General features: G+C 39.0%; 2 protein-coding genes across 7 annotated transcripts in view; both read right to left on the bottom strand.

Annotated features, from left to right (window-relative positions):
- LOC116841699 (apoptosis-resistant E3 ubiquitin protein ligase 1) overlaps positions 1–10,461 on the bottom strand; it is a 43,953-nt gene extending 33,492 nt beyond the window's left edge. For 2 of the 3 annotated variants that reach the window (XM_032809969.1, XM_032809971.1), the window contains exons 1-2: positions 10,132–10,461; positions 9,664–9,857 (exon numbers count right to left, since the gene is read on the bottom strand). In XM_032809969.1, the coding sequence (XP_032665860.1) occupies positions 9,664–9,841 (178 nt within the window). In that variant the 5' untranslated portion in view covers positions 9,842–9,857; positions 10,132–10,461. The remainder of the gene's footprint in view (positions 1–9,663; positions 9,858–10,131) is intronic. The other variant, XM_032809970.1, reaches the window with a different exon arrangement.
- A 741-nt stretch (positions 10,462–11,202) lies between these two features.
- LOC116841586 (leukocyte elastase inhibitor C) overlaps positions 11,203–21,055 on the bottom strand; it is a 10,609-nt gene continuing 756 nt past the window's right edge. For 2 of the 4 annotated variants that reach the window (XM_032809681.1, XM_032809682.1), the window contains 4 exons: positions 15,251–15,547; positions 14,369–14,704; positions 13,693–14,079; positions 11,203–13,573 (listed from right to left, as the gene is read on the bottom strand). In XM_032809681.1, coding sequence (XP_032665572.1) covers positions 12,302–13,573; positions 13,693–14,079; positions 14,369–14,704; positions 15,251–15,541 — 2,286 coding nt within the window. In that variant the 5' untranslated portion in view covers positions 15,542–15,547 and the 3' untranslated portion in view covers positions 11,203–12,301. The remainder of the gene's footprint in view (positions 13,574–13,692; positions 14,080–14,368; positions 14,705–15,250; positions 15,548–21,055) is intronic. The other 2 variants (XM_032809683.1, XM_032809684.1) reach the window with 2 other exon arrangements.

Below are 21,055 nucleotides of genomic sequence, written 5' to 3'. Positions count from 1 at the left end.
GAGAGAGAGAGAGAGAGAGAGAGAGAGAGAGAGAGAGAGAGAGAGAGAGAGAGAGAACTTTAATGCCAGGTACGGAGATGCATCTTGTTTCTTGTGGAAAATGATAAAAAGCGGCGCGTGTGTGTGTGTAAGTAGGACGGGAAAACAAGTCTGCTGACTTAATCTTGGCTACTAGAGCCCGGAAAAGAAGAAACAAATATGAATTTAAGATAATGCAGGATGCATGTGTAATGTTTGCGCAGCACACCTATACGGAGAGGGTTTTACGATAAAAATTATTGCAGAATTTTGTAACCAAAGTACAGGTCGACATTATGCAATAACTGACTATCCTTTCACTTTATTTGTATTATTTATACAATTATTATTATTTTAAGAACTGAATAGTGTTCTTAACAAAAATTTGTTTTTAACGAAATTTATTATGTTCCTTGGAACATAACGAGATAGACCTTACTGACATTTTATTCTACTGTGTGCACGATTAGAAACATAAAAAAATTGAGAAGAATTTATATGAAAAAAGGAAACAGCGATATTCATACATATGCAGCCAAAAAATCCTAATCCTTCTCTGGCGGGGAGAGAATTGAGACGGATGAAGGATCACGGACGAAGAAAACTCGGCGGGAGAGAAGCTTTATACCGCGGAAATATTATCTTCCTCTATACACCAACTGTATTTACATTGTTCCATTTTTCAAAAAGTAGGATATCATAGATAAAATGCACCGATGCGTGTGCGCGTGCATGCCAGAGACTCTTCGTCCCTGATAAAATTGTGTACTTATATCGAGCGATATGTTTTCACAATTACGCAAAATTGTCTGTTCACACAGTGATAGACTTTCAACAAACTGTCGCACACCGTAATTAACAACAAGAAAAAAAAATACATTAATGCTCAAGGAGCCGATCTAAGATTACAAGTCACAATACAAAATTCCAAAAGGACAATGAGAGCCAAATTGCAATTATCGGGAGTGAATAAAATATTTTAATAATGCATTAATTAATACATATGATTGAATTACGTTCCATAATTTTGTATTCTACTGGCTTGTAAGTTATTGAAATATTTTATTCGCACCCAACAACTGCAGTTTGACTGTCCTTCTCGATTTTGCATATTGTGAAGGAAAGGAAATATTTGACGAATGCTTTTGCTTTCCTGTCGTTACCTCCTCAACTCGTCGCGATTTCCCCTCTGTCTTTCTCTGTTTTGCACGCGATGGAAAGGACTCTCGACAATTTCCATTTTAATATTTTAATATTTTAATATCGAGCCGCGGAAATAAGTCGATTGAAGGTTACCCATCGACGGCAGTCCGAGAGATACAATTCCGCCGACGTCTCGCGTCCGGCACAGACGACGGGAACTGTAATTTCGCCGACGTCGTTGAAAAACATTCGACGTCGGACTTGAGCGCGTCGGCTGGGCTCGACTGGAGGAGCATCGTCGTTCTCTCTCGAGTACATTGCGATATTGGTTGCAGTACGCCGCCGGAAATTGGATGCCCTGCATTTTTTCCGATAACACACGGCACGAAGTGGTGGACGAGACTGGCCCCGACGGAGGTCTCATCATCGTCCCGAGGAACCACCCGCGCGCGGAGCGACGTGAATTCCCGCCGAGTGACACTTTCTCGGTTGTATAAGGGAGAGTGCACGGATACAGCATCCTCAATTAGAGACCACATCGGAGTAATGTGTGTCGCATGCAAACGTTTGATTGCTCTGACATAGCGACTGCGGCAACGCGAGCATCGCTATCTCGCCCGAGCTAATTACCTCGATTTAATCGCGAAGCTATTTAGTAAGCGAAATTGAAAAAGCTGATCTTCGATCTGTCCATCAGTAGCGGCAAGCAATGTTTTTGCAACCCTCCCCTTTATCGACGCAACGCAACCGCATTCGATAGAATAATTTGTTATTGAGTAGTTTAGTTTCCAGAAAGTTCATTTTTCCTACTGGATATTGGCCGCGTCCGGAGACTCTCATCGTGCGGAGTATCCCGATTGGAAATTCATGTCATGGTTCTGATCAGATTGATCTTAATCAGTTATTTAGTTTGTATGAGCTGATGTTATCGGGTCCTGAGAAGTTACGTAACACAACGTGGCGATCAGATAATGAATAATTAGGATCTGATAACAAGAAAATTTTTATAATCTTGGACCATATAAGGATTATGATCGAAATTACTATATATTTATTTAAAGATATTATCTAACTTTTCGTTACAAAATTATTGCAATTACTTGAATGTTTTTTATATCGTGTATTCGGTAGATTGCTAAATTTGTTATTTATTTTTAGTAATTTATACTAGAATTTTAATGCACTTAAAGAAAAAATATCTAAGAAATAAAAGAATATTTATTCGTTGAATATTAATAACATATTTATTAATTTTTTTATTATGTTTACTAATTAAAATTAAATTATATTTACTAAATTATATTTATTAATTTATATATTTTGTACCAATAATATATTTACACACGGAAAGAATAACATGGTTGGCACATAAATCCGGTTGTGCCAACTAGATTCAATATTGAATTTGAATATTGAATCTGGTTGGCCAGATTTATGTGTGTCAACTGTTTTCTCTCTCTCTCTCTCTCTTCTTGTGTACTAATATAAAATGTTTCTTAAATGAGGAAACACATTTTCCTAAAACTTTAGCTTTTCATGAAAGCAATTGTTTATTCTATTTAAATAAAACAGAATCTAGATTTAAGTAAATATGTGTTATTAGTGCTACTAAATAAAAATTTTTAAATCTTTTTAGACGTTTTCTCTCCTATTCAGTTTTACAAAAACCATTATAGAAAGGAACACAATCTTAATGTAATTTTCATCACAATATTTCTCCGTGTATAAACGGAGTCCAGATTGTTGAGTGGAATCAATCTGATCAGGACTGTGAGATAATTTCTAGTCAGGATGTTGTGGTGATTTTTTTGCTGCTGACTTTACAGACTTCCTCGCTCATCGTGTGTTATGTAATTTATGTGAAATGTATATAATTTCGCAATCTCTGGCTGGATTTTATCGTGATGATGGACATAAAGCATCGATCAATTCGTAAGTTTCTTCGAGCTTTCCCGTCATGTCTAACGTCGTGTCACTTTCGCCAACCTTCTCGACGATCATTTCGTATCGAATCGCTATTTCCCGCTATCAATCGCGACGGCAAACAAAACTATCCGCTTGAATGAGCGCGCACGAGGAGCCTGTAAACATATTTTCTCGCGGTCGACAACGAATCGATTGTTGAAAGTGGTCGAAATAAATGGTCGTGCATGTCCGAGAGACGACTATCCCCGTGCACAGATCGATGGGTCCGAATGCCGCGCATGTGAATGTGTATGTGTGTGTGTTTGTGTGTACGTGTACATTCATTATTCATTTTCAAGGCTAGCTTGTAATTCCGCAGTTGCTGACCAGAACCTGGAACTTTCGGTGCGCTCCAGATTTCTTTTACCGCGAAACACCGACCCTCGCTCGCGGCCGGGAACCACGAAAGCCGAAAGCTCGCTCCTCTAAAAGTGCACTTCACTTTTAGGCGTTAACTCGCGTATACAAGAGTGAGGAAAGAGGAAGAAAAGGAGAGGGAAGGGGAGAGAGAGAAAGAGCAGTGCGGCGGTCGCTTTAACAATAAAGCTTGATCTACAATGTGTTCTTTGCTTCCCATCTTTTTCTTTATCTCTTTCTGATTCAAACTTTAAGTTTTAAGCCAGGAAAAGACAGAAGGCAAGAAACAGAACGCAAAGAGCACATTGTAGATTAGGCTCAATGCTCGAGTAATATTCGCGCGGAATAATGCATGCGGGGAAGCACGTGCTAAGCGACAATCACGGTCATATGAGTGTACACGTACGTCTGTATTGTAATGTATATATCATGTGAGACTGGAAATGTTGCGAAGTTGAAACTTTTTACACCCTGGAGGTAGGGGAGAACTACGATCGTTTGACATGTGTCTTTACTTGACCCTGTTTATGTTAAGGACACCTATCATCCGATCTCAAGGTGGACTATCGCGACTGTCGCGACTGATGTCCACTCGCGTGCTGCTGCGACATTCGCGGGTTACGTCCGACAGACGCGACGTCGGGATTCAGGGCGTGTCCTTTGCGTTCGCGACAACAATTTCGTGTGCATCGATTAATTCGGCGCGACATTCATTATCAGCTATCGAGAGAGGCGCGAGCCATTAGGCGAATACCGTTTATCAGTTAGCGAATGTCAATGTGTGTTAGCAGAGGCGCCCATACACACACGTGGTGCATTGCGATGTAATTATAAATCATTGACTCGAGGCCGTATACATTGAGAGAAAAAATATCTAAAAAATTGTAAATATTTATTTGATGAAGTACTAATAACACATATTCACTTAAATCTGAATTCTTTTATCTGAATAGAATAAACAATTGCTTTCATAAAAAAGCTCATACGGGGAAAATTGCTATGGTTACTACATTCATACATTCTATGGTTAGAGAAAAAACTTATGTGATTTCCGTCAAATGATATCCTTGGTGTTTTCTCCGTGAAAGTTTTCTTAAGATTTTAGGAAAATATGTATTTTTTTATTTGAAAAATATTTTATATAAGTAAATACGTTATCAGTACTCGGCGAATAAATATTTACTATTCCTTAGATATTTTTTGTTTTTACGATACGTTTACGACTTTCACGTGGCGTGAAAAAAATCCCGTGCGTTCACCAGCCGCTTCTCGCGTTGAAATTTACTATATTAGGACGGGTCTATTTAATTTGAGATCGAATTCTTTCGTTCGTCCTGCGAAAAATTCCGATGACAATTAGCGTAATTACGCAACTACCGCGTTTGTGTCAATATGAAGGACTTCTTAAGACATCAAGGAAAAAAGAAAGAAGGAGAGACAAAGGATCAAGGACGAGTTCCTTTGCGTCGCCCGTTCCGCAATAAATTTACGATGAATGTAGGGAGGATGCGAAAAAAGTCGCCTCCCGACTCGCCCCTTGCCAAGCGCGAACGACGTCGAAAACACCGCGGTTGAACGGCTCCAGTGCGTCCCTTCGTAACCACCGATAACAAGGTGCGCGTCTTCGAGTTTAGGATAACCCCCGAAGATACAAAAGAACAGAAAAAGAGAAGAAGCAAGAGAACGCGCGCGCGCACGAGAGAGAGGGGAGAGAGAGAGAGAGAGAAAGAGAGAGAGAGAGAGAGGCGCAAGCGTCGATATTCTTGGCAGCGTGTGCAGCCAAGACGATAAAGGATCGGGCAATGCTGTTGATTTATCGCTTTATCAGCGCGCTCCTTCCGGCGCTCTCCGGATAGAGAGAAGAAGAGGAGGATGTAGAAGGCACGTGCGGAAAAACGAGCGCTACGCGATGATCCGTATATCGTCACTGATGCGTGGCGATTAATCTCGGCTGCAAGATGCAGCTCGCTCCTGAGATTAATGGACCGCGCGAGAGCGTTCTTTCTTTCTCTTTGTTTTTCTCTCGCTCTCTCTTTCTCTCTCTTTTTCTCTTTCTCTTTCGTCCTCTGGCCCTGTATTTGGTAACGGCCGCTCATACGAACTTTGGCAATAATCAGATATTGAATTTCTCGCCGCGACGAATTCCCCGATGTTCGCGAAGGTCGCAGATAACTCGTGCGATATCGAGTGATCGCGTGCTCTAGAGATATTGTCGCGACGATGGCAAGTCTGCCTCACGCTTTTTCCGCGAGCGCGAATACAGAGATATTTCTTCCCCCAAGTGACCCCGCCGTTTTTGGATTCTGCTAATTAATCCGCTTGGCGACGAGCGACGCTGGGCGACAATTATCGCGGGATGTTCTTCGTCATCGCTGGTGTTGCGTTATGTTCAACATTCGAGGGAAGTTCCATTCGCGGAATTGCTTGTTTTTGGAACATTCGAAATTGGAACATGTGAATTTCGACGGGAAATATGACCCGTTCTCTCAAGTGCAATCAATGTACTTTTTATTGAAATGTTATGCTTATAACTGGCGATTCAGTTATAGGTATAACACTGCAATTAATAATGCAATCTGATCAATTAATAATCAACTATTGTTATTATTGTTGCATTTTACAAAACAGTGTCATCACAAGGCGCATAGAAGCCGTCAATTCCACCACCATAAACGCAGAATTTGAATTTGATGTAATATATAAAGAATTTGTTATGCACTGAGAGAAAAAATATCTGAAAAATATTTATCGGGTACTAAAATAATATATTTGCTAATAACATATTTACTTAAGTCTTTCATTGAAATAAAATAAACAACTTTCATGAAAAGCTAAGGTTTTACGAAAATGTATATTTTCTGATTGGGAAGATATTTTTTATCGGTACAAATAAATATGTGCGTTACTAGTACCGAATAGATATATTTTATTTCTTAGATATTTTTTCTCTCAGTACGCTGCAGATTTTGCAATAAAATTTTATTTACCCTGTTGAAAATCAGTGAGATATACGACGGAGAACAGGGAGTGTTTCCACTTAAGACCAGTGAATACTCACTGATTGTCGGTGAAATACTCTTTTCACTGATTCAATCAGAAACATTTTCACTGATTCATTTTAAGAGAGCAATTGCCAGGCGTAGATTTTTCACACAGAGAAAAAAAATTTTTATTCGTGCAATGAGGCTCATCTTGAACGGGGTACACTGAGAAAAAAATACTGGAAAATTTTTTGGTGGAATATGAAGTTTGTTCACAGAAATAAAATCTTTATTTCACGGAAGTAAACTTTGTATTCCACAAATAGATGTTCAAATATTTTTTCGTAGTGTACCTGCGTGATTACGTCGGGAATCTGGAAAGACAGCCAGAGCTCATCATAGGGGCGGATCAAATTTACGACTAATCGATAGTATCCGGAATATTGTCGACGGAGGAATTGACTCCGTGCCAAACGATAAATCTTCGCGTCAAAATTTCCGATAATGGGCGCGATTGGTCCGATCATAAATGTCCGTTGTTATCATTCACCTACCTCGTTCTATGCGGCAGCGGTTAATATAAATTACATTAACTCACGATAGCGCAGGAGTAGCGCGATCGCGGCGCAGTTTCCGTTTCATCATTCGCGCCGGATTTTAATCGGAAAGAAACGAGGAGATACGCGCGCACAGCGTTTACTAAATAATGAAATAATCTCGCGTTCGCGAAATTTTCCGCGAGGGATCTTCCCGACACAAAACATTCTTGTCCGGACCGGTGCTTCCTGTGACATTCGTTTGCTCGCTGCGTTCGTACACGTCGCGCATTCTCAAGAGAGTTCTCTTCTTCTCAACGTCACAACAGCGGGACCACAGTCGGGCATTAGTAGAGGTAACGTTGCATGATTAATAGCGGTAGGCTGATGTGCGTGCTGTATTACCAAGATTTACGCGGATCCTTCAACGCAAATTATATGATGCATCATTCCTCATCGTAATGCTCGTAATAATATATAATGCACAACCTCCGTTACGTCTGGCGTTACTGCGCGAATTTCGTCGTCGAAACGTCACGGCGCGGCGAGAGATTCGTTATTTAATGCGGCGTGTGCGATTAAAGATTCGCATTAAAGTGTCCGCGAGGTCGAGATATGCGAATTGATTCAACCTCGCGGAAATACGCGCGGGACTAAATCACATTCATCGCGAGACGATGCGTCACACGTCACGTCACGTTGTGTCGACGATGATTAATTAATGGCGACCGGTAATTTACGAGACACACGAGGAAAAATGATAAGTCATACAATACGTACTGCTGGGACGTGTAGTACGTTCTTGGACGACTCTAATCGCAAAGATGTAGACGTCCCACGCATCGGATGCAGTGCGCGAGTTGCAAGCAAATCTTTGCGTAACTGCCGACGCAACTTTCGTGTATGTTCCATTTTAAGTCGTCACATGCGTATGGAAATTGTCTCATTAACCGGTAATCTGTCGTTTGCAACCTTGGTGTCGAATAATAATTCAGACATATATCGGTTGTTTACGCTATTACGAAGTAATTATAGATCGTTTATAGTCTGATAGTCGTGGGTAGTTCTGATTCTTCTTGGATTGTTTCAGATTGCATTGATGGTTGCTACTTGAAATTTGTCTTGTTATATCTATTATCATCATTCGACTGAAAAGCTCTTATCTAAAAGGTTCGTTCGGGGAGCTCGCTATTAGCACTACTCAGCACTATCGTTTCATTCTATCCTTGTTGTTTATCTAAGGAGATAAAGATAGAAGAACGCGGTAACGTGCTCCCTGAACGCACCCTAATTCTATATTCAAATCTGAATATCTTATTCGAAACGAATTTCAAGTAATAATTATTAATATGGATTCCTTAGATCTCAATTAATTAATTAATTAATTCCTTATTTTACTGACGGGATCATAATCCCTTTAGTATGCATAAAGAAAATAATAAAAAAAGAGAAAAAAGAAGAAAAATGCAATAACATATATAAGAGAAAAAAAGAAAACAAAGATGCAATAGAAAAAAGAAAGAAAAAATCTATTAAACTTCAACAAGAATTCAAACCAAAAGAGAATTCACTCTTTCTAGCAGGAATACTGAGTCCAAACAGCATGACAACAAACTGTTAATTAATCTATATAAAAATAGTAGTCAGATAAGATTCGTTTCTTCTCCAACTATATCATTCTTATGATGTGCTGATAAAGAAGAGCTACCCAAAGAATATTTATATTTTAAACTAATTCTCGTACGAAAAAATTGTACAATATAGCATTTATCCGAATTAAAATTCAAATTACTGGCCTGACACATTATTGATTCAGGCTATATAGATATTCCTGCAAATACAAGTCATTATCCGAAGACTAATAGTCATTGCTTGAAACTCTTTCCATGTAAGATACATCTGAATTTATAATTACATTATATTTTTAATCGCGATTCAAGCTGAAAAATTCGCATCTAACTCTAAATTCAAATCTGAATATTTTATCCAAGCTAAGTCTCAAGTAATGGCTATCAGTACAAGAAATCTATAAGATCTATATTAGTAGTGATTACTTAAAGATTACTTTAAGTGATATATTCATATTTAAATTCGATGAGTTTTTCAGTTGAGTCGTGATTACAAATATAATTTCGCATATATTATATAATTTAACGAAAAATCACAGTATACTTTTTAAATTGAAATCTGAGTGTTTCACCTGAAGCAGGTTTAAGAAATAACAACTATTAATACAAGTCTAAGGCCAGTATTAATATATCTGTATTAATAGTTGTTACTTGAAATTTGTCTCAAGTGAGACACGCAGATTTGAATTTAGAATTAGATGTGAATTTTTCAGTTCAATCATGCTTATAGTTATAAATGTCACACACGTCATAATCCAAATGAAAAACTTGGATCTAACTCTGAATAAAGATTTGAGTATCTCACGAGACAAGCTTCAGATGACAACTATTAATACCTACAGGCCTAACACCTGTACCTTACTTTGCACATGAGATACAGTAATAAATTGTTTCGATATTTTTTAGAAAGAAGGGAGATCCTTTCAGGAAGTGGCAATGTGATCAGAGCTACTTGTTTTTCGAATAACCAAAATACCATGGGAACGTGCTGCGGATAAATATTCTCCAATAAACATGTGATTATTGAGCACTCACCTTTCTTCCTAAAGAGTGGACGATACTGCGCGAGGTCGATTTCGGTGAGCCACTGGTCCGCCTCCGTGAGTTCCCCATTGTTTCCAGTCCCGGCGGCGAGCATCAGCAGCTTCCCCAGGGACAGGACCATGGAAAGAGCCAAGAACACCCCGGACAGCACCGTCGACCATCGTGCCATTGCCTGCGCAGTGCATCTGTAATGGCAACGAGACACGTCGCGGTCGATCAATCGTTCGAAAATTCAGTTAACGCGGAACGAAACGTTCACGTTGGACAGTGTTATTATGACTGTATTGACACGAGGGCTCGTACCGTGTGACTGACGTTAAACCGACAGGTTATGTATTAGAGGATCGGGCCGGAGAGATAGGTTAGGTCGCGCTACGCGGTGTTTGTAAACAAGCCGGCAAGCGGCGATCAGCTGATCGGCGATCGGGCGATCGGAGTCGTGAGAGAAAATCTGCTCACCACATGTTTTCTCGCGAGCTGGCTCGTTCTCGCGCGCGCACACAGTCCCTGACAATAAAGCCGTATCTTCGCGCAGCTTCACACCAGAACAACAACGCATGTAGCGGAATGCCGCGACGAGAACTGCAGATGGAGCGACAGGTGGAGGGCCTTCAAAGCGGCGTCGGCAGATTATCGAAGGGAACGCTGGTGAGTCGCGGGAAGGATATACGCCTCTTGTGAGATGAATGGGTACCTTTGTTACGCACCGATGAGATCTTGCACATTCGGTACAAAAACTATCACAGACAAATACGCGAAGACCCCGTTGCCCAGCGCGCCATAGACTACGCGAGTATTTAGATACGAATATGGCGGCTCGACTCAATTGCGCTGTGATTCCGCACCGGGCGCTTGGTGGCGCCAGTGTTCTGGCTCTGCGAGAGATCGCATATTCATATCCAGATTAGCATAAATTAAAAAAAAAGTCTTAAACACATCTTAAAAACATTTAAAGGACATTTTGTCTGTTAAAACGTATTAAGTTGTTTTAGCGCGAGAATCAGAAAGGCGTATTCAGTGTTCGAATACGACACCAGAGTCTCTGGCAGATTTTACACGTCAAATCGATATACTGATAATAACAATTTCAGAATTCTTGATGCTATAGGCAGATACTATTAATAAATACTAAATGTATGTTTTTAGTGTTACCGATAGTTGAAATAAAAACCTTCAAACTTTGATAGAGACGATATTCTCAAGATGTCGTTGAGTGAACAATCTGCGTTGGTGGAGTTCAACATCTAGTTTATCTGTGACAATAGTCGTCTTTGCTGCAATAATCGAAATAAGAATGTTAAAATCTTTGAAAGATGTGTTTGTGTGTGTGTGTGTGTGTGTGTATGTGTGTATGCTGTAGAATGTCTTTTGGATATCTAAAATGTTTTCAGGATACTTTTAATGGTTGAATTAATTATTGAAGAATAACTACTGTCGATAAATTTTTATATCTGTTTCGAGGATAATTGAAGAGCGCTGATGGAAATTAATCATTGGTGGATAAATTTACTAAATTATTTTGATCGATAATTCTCATTTACAATTAATATTCTTTAATAGGTCGCATTATAAAAATATTATTTTAAGATCTACATGAGTCGACTGAACATAAAGTATAATAAGTAGTTCGAATATCGATTGTTATTTTAACATGAAAAGCAAAATCTGTAAACGCGCGCCATCTTATTTTTAGTAAAAAAATCGCAGATTTGTCCCTTTTAGTTATATACACTTTTATATCCATATAATATATATTTATTTTTTTAATATTATAAAATAAAATATTACGATATATTTCCTTCTTTTCTTGCGTGAATATACGCTTTTATAATTTCAAACGCAAGTATTGCTGAAGATCATATACATACATAGCTAAAAGGAACATATTTAATACTTGGTTGCATACAGAATTTGCAGCATTTGAGTATAAAATATAAACGAATAAATGCATGCGAATTTCCTTAGTATGTTTATAATCACTTTTCGTAATTTCAATAGAAGACGAAAAATGAAATTAAAGAGAAAACAACAAAAGTTACTACGTAACTTTTGTGCCAGCTGTTTCACAAGTATTCCTCGCTATTCCACGATCAAAGAATGCCGATGACACAATTTCACGCATGATTCTCTCTGAATTTGAAATTGTCGTTTTGACATTTCTGATCTCTTTCGTACGAAGCTAGTCTCTCGATCGTTTTAAAGTCGTCAAAGTCCGAACGTCGCTCATTCATACATATTCAAGTCACATGCGTGGTCTTAACTTACAACATCGGTGCAATAATACTACAACTAGAGGCGCGATACGAACGTAGGATAAATAATAAAACGGAATGCAGTGAGGCAGAGACAACACGTTGCTCGATGCGACCGCACGATAAGCTCAAGGCGGAAGCGATATGTGCGGCTATGTAAGATACAAGAAAAAAAATAAGAAGACGAGGAAAATGGAGAAGGCGTGAGGATAATTACATTGATCCGAGTCGAGAGACGAATATATAAATACATAGAAACTAATCGAGTGTAGATGGCATGCGTGTATGTGTGTGTACGCGCGCGAGAGTGCGAGCGAGAGTGTAAATTATCGAAGAGGAACTCTGTATATTCCCGAAAACGTTCGTCGCAGTTGGTTTCATCTGACAGCGGCGAAGTTCGGAGTCGGCGTGTTGACCGTTCCCCAGAAAAGAATCAGTCCAGTCGGGTCGTGTCGGATGAAGAAGAGGAAAGGCCGATTAGCCATCAGTCGCTTTTGATTGCCGTCCCGTTGGAGAGTCACGGCAGTCGCCGCCGCGGCTTCCGTTCCGCGTTCTGTCACGTCCATCTCTACCTTGTGCAGCACGTCATCGGCGAACAGACCCGGATTAGTCAGTTGCGCGTTGTTCCTCAACTCGTCTAAGCCGTAGGATGGGAAGTTTAGGCTCTGGATAAATCGTAGGAAACTCTGGTCCATGGGTCGGGTGACCTGACGCCTTTTCCGGTTTGCGCGCTTTTGCTTGTCGACGTTGCGGAAGCGATATTTATTCTCCTGCAGGCTAACGAACTTCGTGCTCGAATCGTCGCCGCGGCGAAGACCGTCATTGTTCTTCTCGGCTACATACGTCAGTCGAGACGCGTCATCGTCACGTCCGTCGACGGTGTCGCGGCGTACTCTGCGAATTTTGCGAATCTGAAAACCTGTGCCCCACTGCTCCACGGTAACACCACTTTGTTTATCGTCGTACCTGAAGAAATTTTCCCTCACGCCGCCCGGTGCCCCATTATCACCTTGACCGAGTCGCGAGAAGATCAAGTAGTCGTTGTAGCTGTTCATGGACTTCAACGGATTTGCGATTTGCGGCAACGGTTGTGGCAGTGCTTGTGACAGTACCTGCGACAACGCTGGCTGTGAGTTTACAAGTAACGTTCGCGACACATTCTCCGGCAATTGTTGCGGCAAACCTTGCGGCAATGCTTGCGGCAAAGCTTGCGGCAATGCTTGCGGCAAACTTTGCGGCAATGTTTGCGGTAAACCTTGCGGCAATGTTTGGGTCGGTGGCGTTATATTCGATATTATCGTTTGGGTCACTTGTGGATTCGTGAGCGGTATCACCGTTTGTGGTAGCACCGCTTGTGGTTTTATGTAAGGACGCACCGTGCCAGCGATGGCCGGCTGAGAGCCGTATCCGCTCGACAGGATGCTCAAGTCCGCGCTGTTTTGATCGAACAACGAGTGTAGACCCAAATTTTGAAGAGCTCTCTTTAAACTCAACGAGCTCGAGAGCTTCATGCGCGGCAGGCCGACGATGGTGGTCTCATTCTTGAGGTTACTTATCAGGTGTTCGATGATCTCCGCCGTCAGTTGGTTGCTGAAGTTTCTCAAAGCGGTAGCACCTTCAGCTTTCGGCAGAAGCACATACATGGACATCTGGAGATAAAGAAAGATCAGTTTATCAGTTATTTAAGGTGTTAGGTGCTAAGTATAAGTAATAAGTTGCAAATGAATTTATAAGTGCTAAAGGAGAGCATTCAAAGGCGATCTCTCACCTCCAATCCTTTGTAGGGTAGTTGCACCATTTTAACGCCGAGTGACTTGTCCTCGTAAAAGGGGAAGAAACCTCCGTTGTACATGATGTCCACCTCGACCGACTCATTCGGCTCGATAAAGAATGGTCTTCTCCTTGTAGCTTGGTTTATAAAATGCTGATTCCACTCGCCGTTGAAATAAAGCGCTGACGCAAGTATCACGTTAGTCAGCGGGCTCGGAACACTTGACAGTATGCTGGAGATCTTCTCCATCGTTCGTTGTTTCACCCAGTTGTTAATCGTATTCATCGCTTCTATACCTTTCTTTCGGAAATCTAGGTTTATCACTTCGCTCTTGTATGCGTTCTCGCTGATCGCTCGGAATTCAGGGCGAATCGGGAATCCCTCCTGGAAACATCGAATATCGATATGTCAACGGCTTATCCTCTCTAACGCGAAGGGCAGAAAGATGAACGATTGAAGATTGTCGTGCATTTGAAACTCGCTTCGCGAATAAGCTTTCGTTCTCGATCATTTGTAGCTTAAAAGATATCTTCAACATTGTCCATTTGTCCATAAAGTCCATAAAACTTTCTTTTCACATTGAATTAACTTTTCAATGTAAGCAAGGAAGACCTTTCCCTCTGTGTGACAATATCTCTATTTTTAAGACCTCAGGAAGAAGTAAATTCAGTACCTGGACGAAGATACCGCTAGCGGAAGAGACGCGCGGCCCTTTGCCTTCCTCGACTCTGTAATTTACGGTGTTCAGCAACAAGCCGAACATCTGATGAACGACTTCCGAGTTTTGGGATATGTCGACACCGGCTTCTAAACCGAGCACCCGCGACACCTCGTTAAAGGTGCTTCCGGAGGAACCCAACAGCACCATCGACAAAGCAACGCCTATGCTGAGCGGAGAGAAGATCGTGTTCTCACGGCGGCTGGCTACCGAAGTGTCCTTGGTGTTGTAGATCGCTCTGTCCAAGTGCAAGGCAAACTTCGTAATGCCTCTGGCTATGATATTATTCACCTGAAATCAGCGAAGTCGACGGTTCGCTTTTATACATCATATACACAGGGATTTCTATGTGAAAATAGTCCAATCATCCTGATATCCCAGATTTGAAAATCAAGATTAATAGAAATTGAACAATGTAAGTGCAATATAACATGCGTTGTATGCAACAGTTACATCATTGAGTAGGAAATCATAACATTGATATAAGCTGCGTTCCAAAATTCACTGCCAGTACTGAAATCCTATAGTATACGTAACATGAACTATAGATTTTCAGTACTGGCAGTGAATTTCGGAACGCAGCCATAATGTTATCATTAGTTGGTATTCACTGGGATATCTTTAGAAAAATGAAGAGAGAAGAAGACTGCATCGTATTTACGATTTAATTTCTTCGTGAGTTTACTGTTGATTGCTTTTCATTTGAGATATCATTTGAAATGTCGCGCGATTCGCGACTTTACGCTCCCGTTTGCGCTGGAAGATTTCGTGTCAACTTGTTATACAGCGACTATTGTTATATAACGACTAGTTATATAACAACTGGCGACAACTTACATGAGTGCTCCAATCTTGCGGCAAGGGTTGCGGGTTAGGTATCGGTGTTGTGATTGTTGTTGAGGGATAGTACACTGCTTGAGGTGTGGTAGATAATGGACGTACTGGTGCTGCTTGAGCGGCGGTTGCGAGTTGTGGATTGTATTGCTGTGTCGGTTGATTATTGCTGTTCAGGACACCTCCATTGTTGTTATTCGATGCCGCTTTCATAATCTCGTATTGATCCGGGTAAATAATTTGGCAGTGGCCCAGTGCCAAAAGGCTGAACAATAATACCCATGCTCGCGCCATACTTTTCTGCAAAGAAAAAGATGGGAAATTATAGATTTTGATAAGCTGTTTGATATGACAATCAAATTCTAAGATACAAAGCCAATACATTGAGGTGCAATAAATAAATTTACTGTGGACTAATGTTTATATCGTTTTAACAAATCAAACGTTTGGATTTATTAAAGTGACATAGACATTGATCCACAGTGAATTTATTGTGTCACAATAGCTGTGCATTGGCTCTTAGGGAAAATTATTTGTGAGATAAAATTCTTGGGAAGAGGGCGAATTCATGCGAAGTCGTCAGGAATTTACCCTACAAAATTATAAATTTTTAGTCTTCGAAACGAAAGAAGGCCTCGAAGATTACAAGTGTAAACAAAGCGAAATAATAAGAAATCTGAATGTAGCATAAATAAATGTAATAATTTCAAATACTATTTTAAAATACCAAACGCGTTTTATTTTGCGTTAAATTTATTTAGACGCTCGAAGCAAAGTTGATCGATGACGCCGAAGAAACTACGAAGAAACATCCTATCGCTTTAAAATTCCATGTAAAGATAAGATAGTGTTGAGATAAAGTTCAAAATTATGTTCGGTAAGTGTTCGTTTTTTCAAGGAATTCAAGTAATGAAAGATTGTGGAAATGGAGTTACTAGTACATGCACGATGACCGTGAATATAAATGCTGCATCAATTGCGAGCAATTAACGGCGAAGCCTCGTAAACATAATGATACCTAATGGCGCGTGTCTCTCGTGTAACTACTCGTTATATGAATATATATATATAAACGAGCGCGCTATTCTAAGAAGTATATTTTATTCGCACACGAGGAGAGATATATGAGGGTGATATTCGCATTGCTACTATTAATGTATCGTCGAGAGTAACGAGATATGGTTAGGCGATAATGACAATGGTGAGTGGCCTAAATCATGAATGCGGGAAGTATCGAACTGCGCGTGTTCTCTGTTTGTTTGCGTATTGTACACGATATACTCGCCAAAACATCAGTGTTAAGTCTCTTGGGTCCATATTAATAATCGTTATTTGAAACTCCTCTCCAATGAGATACTTAGATTTGAGTTCAGAGTTGAATAAGAGTTTTTCAGTTGAGTTACGATTATAGATGTAATGTTATATGTATCATGCAACTTAATTGAAAAACTTGAATTTAATTTTGAGTAAAAATCTGAGTATCTCACATGACATAAATTTCAAATAACGAGTATTAATACAGGCGATACAGGCCTTAGTTGCGGAGTTTTTGATTGATGATGTCAGAGGTATGTTCAAAATTCGTGCAAAAACGTTAAAAGAAAAAGGTATGACACGTAAAATGACACTTGTCGGTTATTTATAAATAAATCAATAAATAACTATAGAATTAATGTGACAGAATTGTGAAAAAACATAGATTAAAGAAATAAGTTGCTCGTCACTAATTTTACGGTTAGTTATTGATTATTAAAGTAAGAGATGAATATTTGGACTATTTTGCAGATTTGCCTGATTGATTGCAAGTGTCATTTTTTGAACATATCATTTGATTTCAATATATTTTACAAGAACTTTTAGTGTATATTTTAATATCATAAATAAAGATGATCGCGGCGAAAAAACAGGAGCTTTAAACGGAAAAATTGTGATGAGTTAAATAGAAGAATGTTTAATGTATTTTATTGAATCGTGTCGAAAGTGTAATCGTATGGTAATCTCCATTGAGCTCTCTACTGACGAGAATATGTTCTAAAATTGGCCAAAATCGTGACTAAAAGGACATCCGGTCGTTCTGGGACACTCTGGCTCTCGCATCACTTCCCAAGCGATATTCGCAGTGCCATTGATTGGGAGTAACATAATTAATCGTGTCAGACATATCTCGTTATAGAGATAGACAGGACTAATGAGACTACTGTACGGAAATGTAGTTCGATAAATGTATCTACACTCAGGAAATATGCGCGAAACGAAAGGTCATACCCGATATGTCGTAATTATGAGTGATAAATAGATCTCCGCTGATTAATTTATTGTTTATCATTCACTTTACTTCCACATGCAGTTTTTTAACAAAATTCTTGGAATTATTGACCTGAACTCTTTCGAGTTTATTGGTGAATTTTCAAACATTGTTTAAATTATGTTAATAATTTCAAGACATATTGGACTAAATCTAAACGGAAGCATTTAATTACACATCGATACCTCGACAAAATGTCCCGTAAATTTGAAACATCTTGTGTAATCGATCAAGTATAATTCTGACACACCGTGTACAACAAAATTACCGCTTGATTCTTCACCCATTAAGCTAACGATCATTAAGAGCATCATTAATAGTTTCACTATCATTAATCTAGCATTTAACATTGAGCCATTTAATGCTTCGCTGCATCCTATATTCTCCGTTATTCAGAAATAACTAGTATATTTTAATATCGATTGTATTACGTCTTAAGAATAAAAACGGAATATCGTTCAAAATGCATTACGTTTGTATTAGCGTTCTGTGCAATTCACTTGTGAGATATTTCTCGTGACATACGTAACGCACACGGAAATGAAAGTTTAGTTGGATTAAACAATTTCTGATGAAATATGAACGAAACCAGAAAAAAATTCCATAAAGTTAACCAGGAATCTTGTTAACTTAAACAGAATTCTGATAATATCAAACGGGGTTTCGTTCATATTTTATCAGAAATTTGCTTAATTCAACTAACTTTTTTTTCCGTGCAATATAAATAATGGAAAGTAAAGAGAATCTGTGGGGAGTCATATTTTTGAGAGATAAGTTGTATATTTTCTCTTATTTAAACGAAAAATAGTTTGCTAGTTTTGACATAAACATTTAATCCTGCATGGGCAATATTGAAAATTAATTAATTAATAAATTAAGAATTAAAGAAGATAATTAAGTCTTACTTAGAATTAAATGTATTGCTTAATTAAAATGAGAATCGCGATAAAAGAAATTATTTAAAATAGACTCTTTAATATTGTATGTAATAATTTTTGCCTAATATGTTTCAAACAAACAAACTGATTCAGCTTTTGAGGGAAAATCTTATGTTAATTTTCTGTCAGCGTGATTTTCATTGAGGATCTCGACAAAGCCGCTACTATGTCTAGACTCTGTAATGAACGCGACAGCGAAACCGACAATACTTCCCTTTGTGCTTAATAATCAACTTAGGACACCGCTCGTAAATTTATGCCAAGAATAACCCGACGTCTTTGGGCGCGTCGGATAATATCTGCGTCTAAAGGTACGACGTTAGGAGGTGCAGCATTTTAAGGCAACCGCTTTCAAAGAGGCAGACTGAAGTCACGCATAATGGAGTTGGGAATTCCCAGAGGAGGAGTGGTGAGTGAACACGCATTGATTAGGGTTAAACTGCATATAAAAAAAGCGATACGTCGGTATTCCGTCCGGTCGTCTTCGCGACGATTTGCGGACATTCCTAAGATGGAGTAATGACACTCGATTATTTATTACGAGTATCAATTCACATCGACGTGCTCGCGAGTTCCCGCGGTAGGTAATGTCCGAAATGATTTCCGCAGCGACGAACTTCGTGAAATTTAATTAAGAAATTTGCGATTGAAGTGTTAAGAGGACACTTCGGCAACACCTTGCCTATGAGTGTGCGTGTTTAAAATGAAAAAAATCAATTTTCTCCGATAAATCCTGCTGCGACATACTCAATCGGGCTGACGCATTGAATTTGCATCGAGCACTGACGCCTTCGACAGCTGGAATTTCCGCTTTAAGATTTAACTAACGACGCAAAGTATTTTCAAGATTATGTTCGATCAATTGTTTTTTTCTCTATTGTTCATCTCAGTATACTTGTCTGTCGGAAGTCGGTTGTGTCAATGTCCACACAAGTTTTCTCGTGCGTGACGGGACACACATATTTAAAGTGCGCTTACAACGTCCTGCACTCTAGAATCTAAATAATCCCATCTGTCGTTCTCAATGCAATCCCCCACTAATTTGATGAGTAAGTTTCCTTGGAGAGACAAGATGAATGAAAATGACTCGATAGATTCGAAGACGTTAAACCACCAAAATCGATATTTGTGGATTTGAAAATCATTAAATCCTCTTTTGTATCCTTTTACCGGTCATATTTATTTTCTACAGAAATTTTATAGGAATTTTACTGTGCAAAATAAAATTTTTTGTTAACAATAATGTCTACCACTACATGTGGACTACGATTAACTACGATTCCTAATTAGGAGATTAATATATTTAATCGGAATATTCTATTTATATATTGACTTTCCTGCAATCTGAGAGAAAATTGAATTAGTTCTCTGAATCAATATAAAAGATGATCAAACGATCATCATCGTTATAATAAAATTATACGAATTTAGCAACTTGTTTTGTTATATATTTATATTTTGTTTATCTGCTTTACTCTGCTTTGTATGCTGTATTTTTAGTTCATCCAGTTTTTTCATTTAATAAAACTAAAAAGGCGTTCTCTTAGTTATCAAAAATATCGCCTCTAAATAGAACTTGATTTCATCCTGAAGGCCACCACGGGTGAAAGTAAAGACGGATCGACTGATTTATCATGCACTTTTCAATTTGTGTTGCATTGAAAAATGTCATGGAGTAATGTCGCATATAATCGTTAGCCTTTGAGCAAAAGAATTATCTCCCAGCTAATCATGAAATTCTCAACTACATGCGTAAAAGGATATAATTAGCTTTTAATTGTACGGATTGCGCGAGAGAGCTAATTGAGTAAAGGAAGGACAATTCCAAGTGTTATCCTACAGAGGAGGACATTACTCCGAAATCCTTCCGCTTTCGCGGAAAACATTCAATGGTGTTGGTAGAAAACATTCAATGGTGTTGGTAGAATCTGCAAAGACGCACTACCACAATCGAATTATGTTACATAATCTCATTTTACTATTTATACTAATGACTTCTAGTAATGACGAGCACGATTACTTCGGAGATCAAGTTTTATCTCAAAATCATATATAAAAAGGGACATCAATGAAGTTATATCATAAGAAATATAGGATGTCACAAAAAAATATCCAAATAAATACAGAACTTATAAAACCATTCTTCTTCTTTCGTTATTTTCATCTTGCATCGACGGCTCGAAACCAGATATTTTAGAAAGGACGTTGCGAAAATTCTTCTCCACAAGAGACAGGTATCAGCATAACTCATAAAATTATTCTAATACTACTATTTATATGTCAACGCTTGCATAACATAAATATTAAAAAAAAAAACATATTGACGCGCGAGACCTTTGGTTTCTGCAGGAGATGTCTGATAGTATCTGCATGATCACGCAAAAACATTTTACCATATCTGATTCTATTACTGTCTCCATACCAACGACTGGTTACCTGTCCTGTACACAAACATTGGCGGAGAATAATTTTCTTATATGGATATTTTTTTGAACAAAAATTCTTTCCAAAACGCGCGCACAAGAGAGAGAGAGAGAGAGAGAGAGAGAGAGAGAGAGAGAGAGA

This window comes from Odontomachus brunneus, unplaced genomic scaffold (assembly GCF_010583005.1).
Source record: "Odontomachus brunneus isolate Ranch 3 - 2012 unplaced genomic scaffold, Obru_v1 Obru_scaffold_017, whole genome shotgun sequence".
NCBI lineage: Eukaryota > Metazoa > Arthropoda > Insecta > Hymenoptera > Formicidae > Odontomachus > Odontomachus brunneus.
The sequence above is the reverse complement of the archived record's forward strand: the minus strand, read 5'-3'. Positions and strand labels throughout refer to the sequence as shown.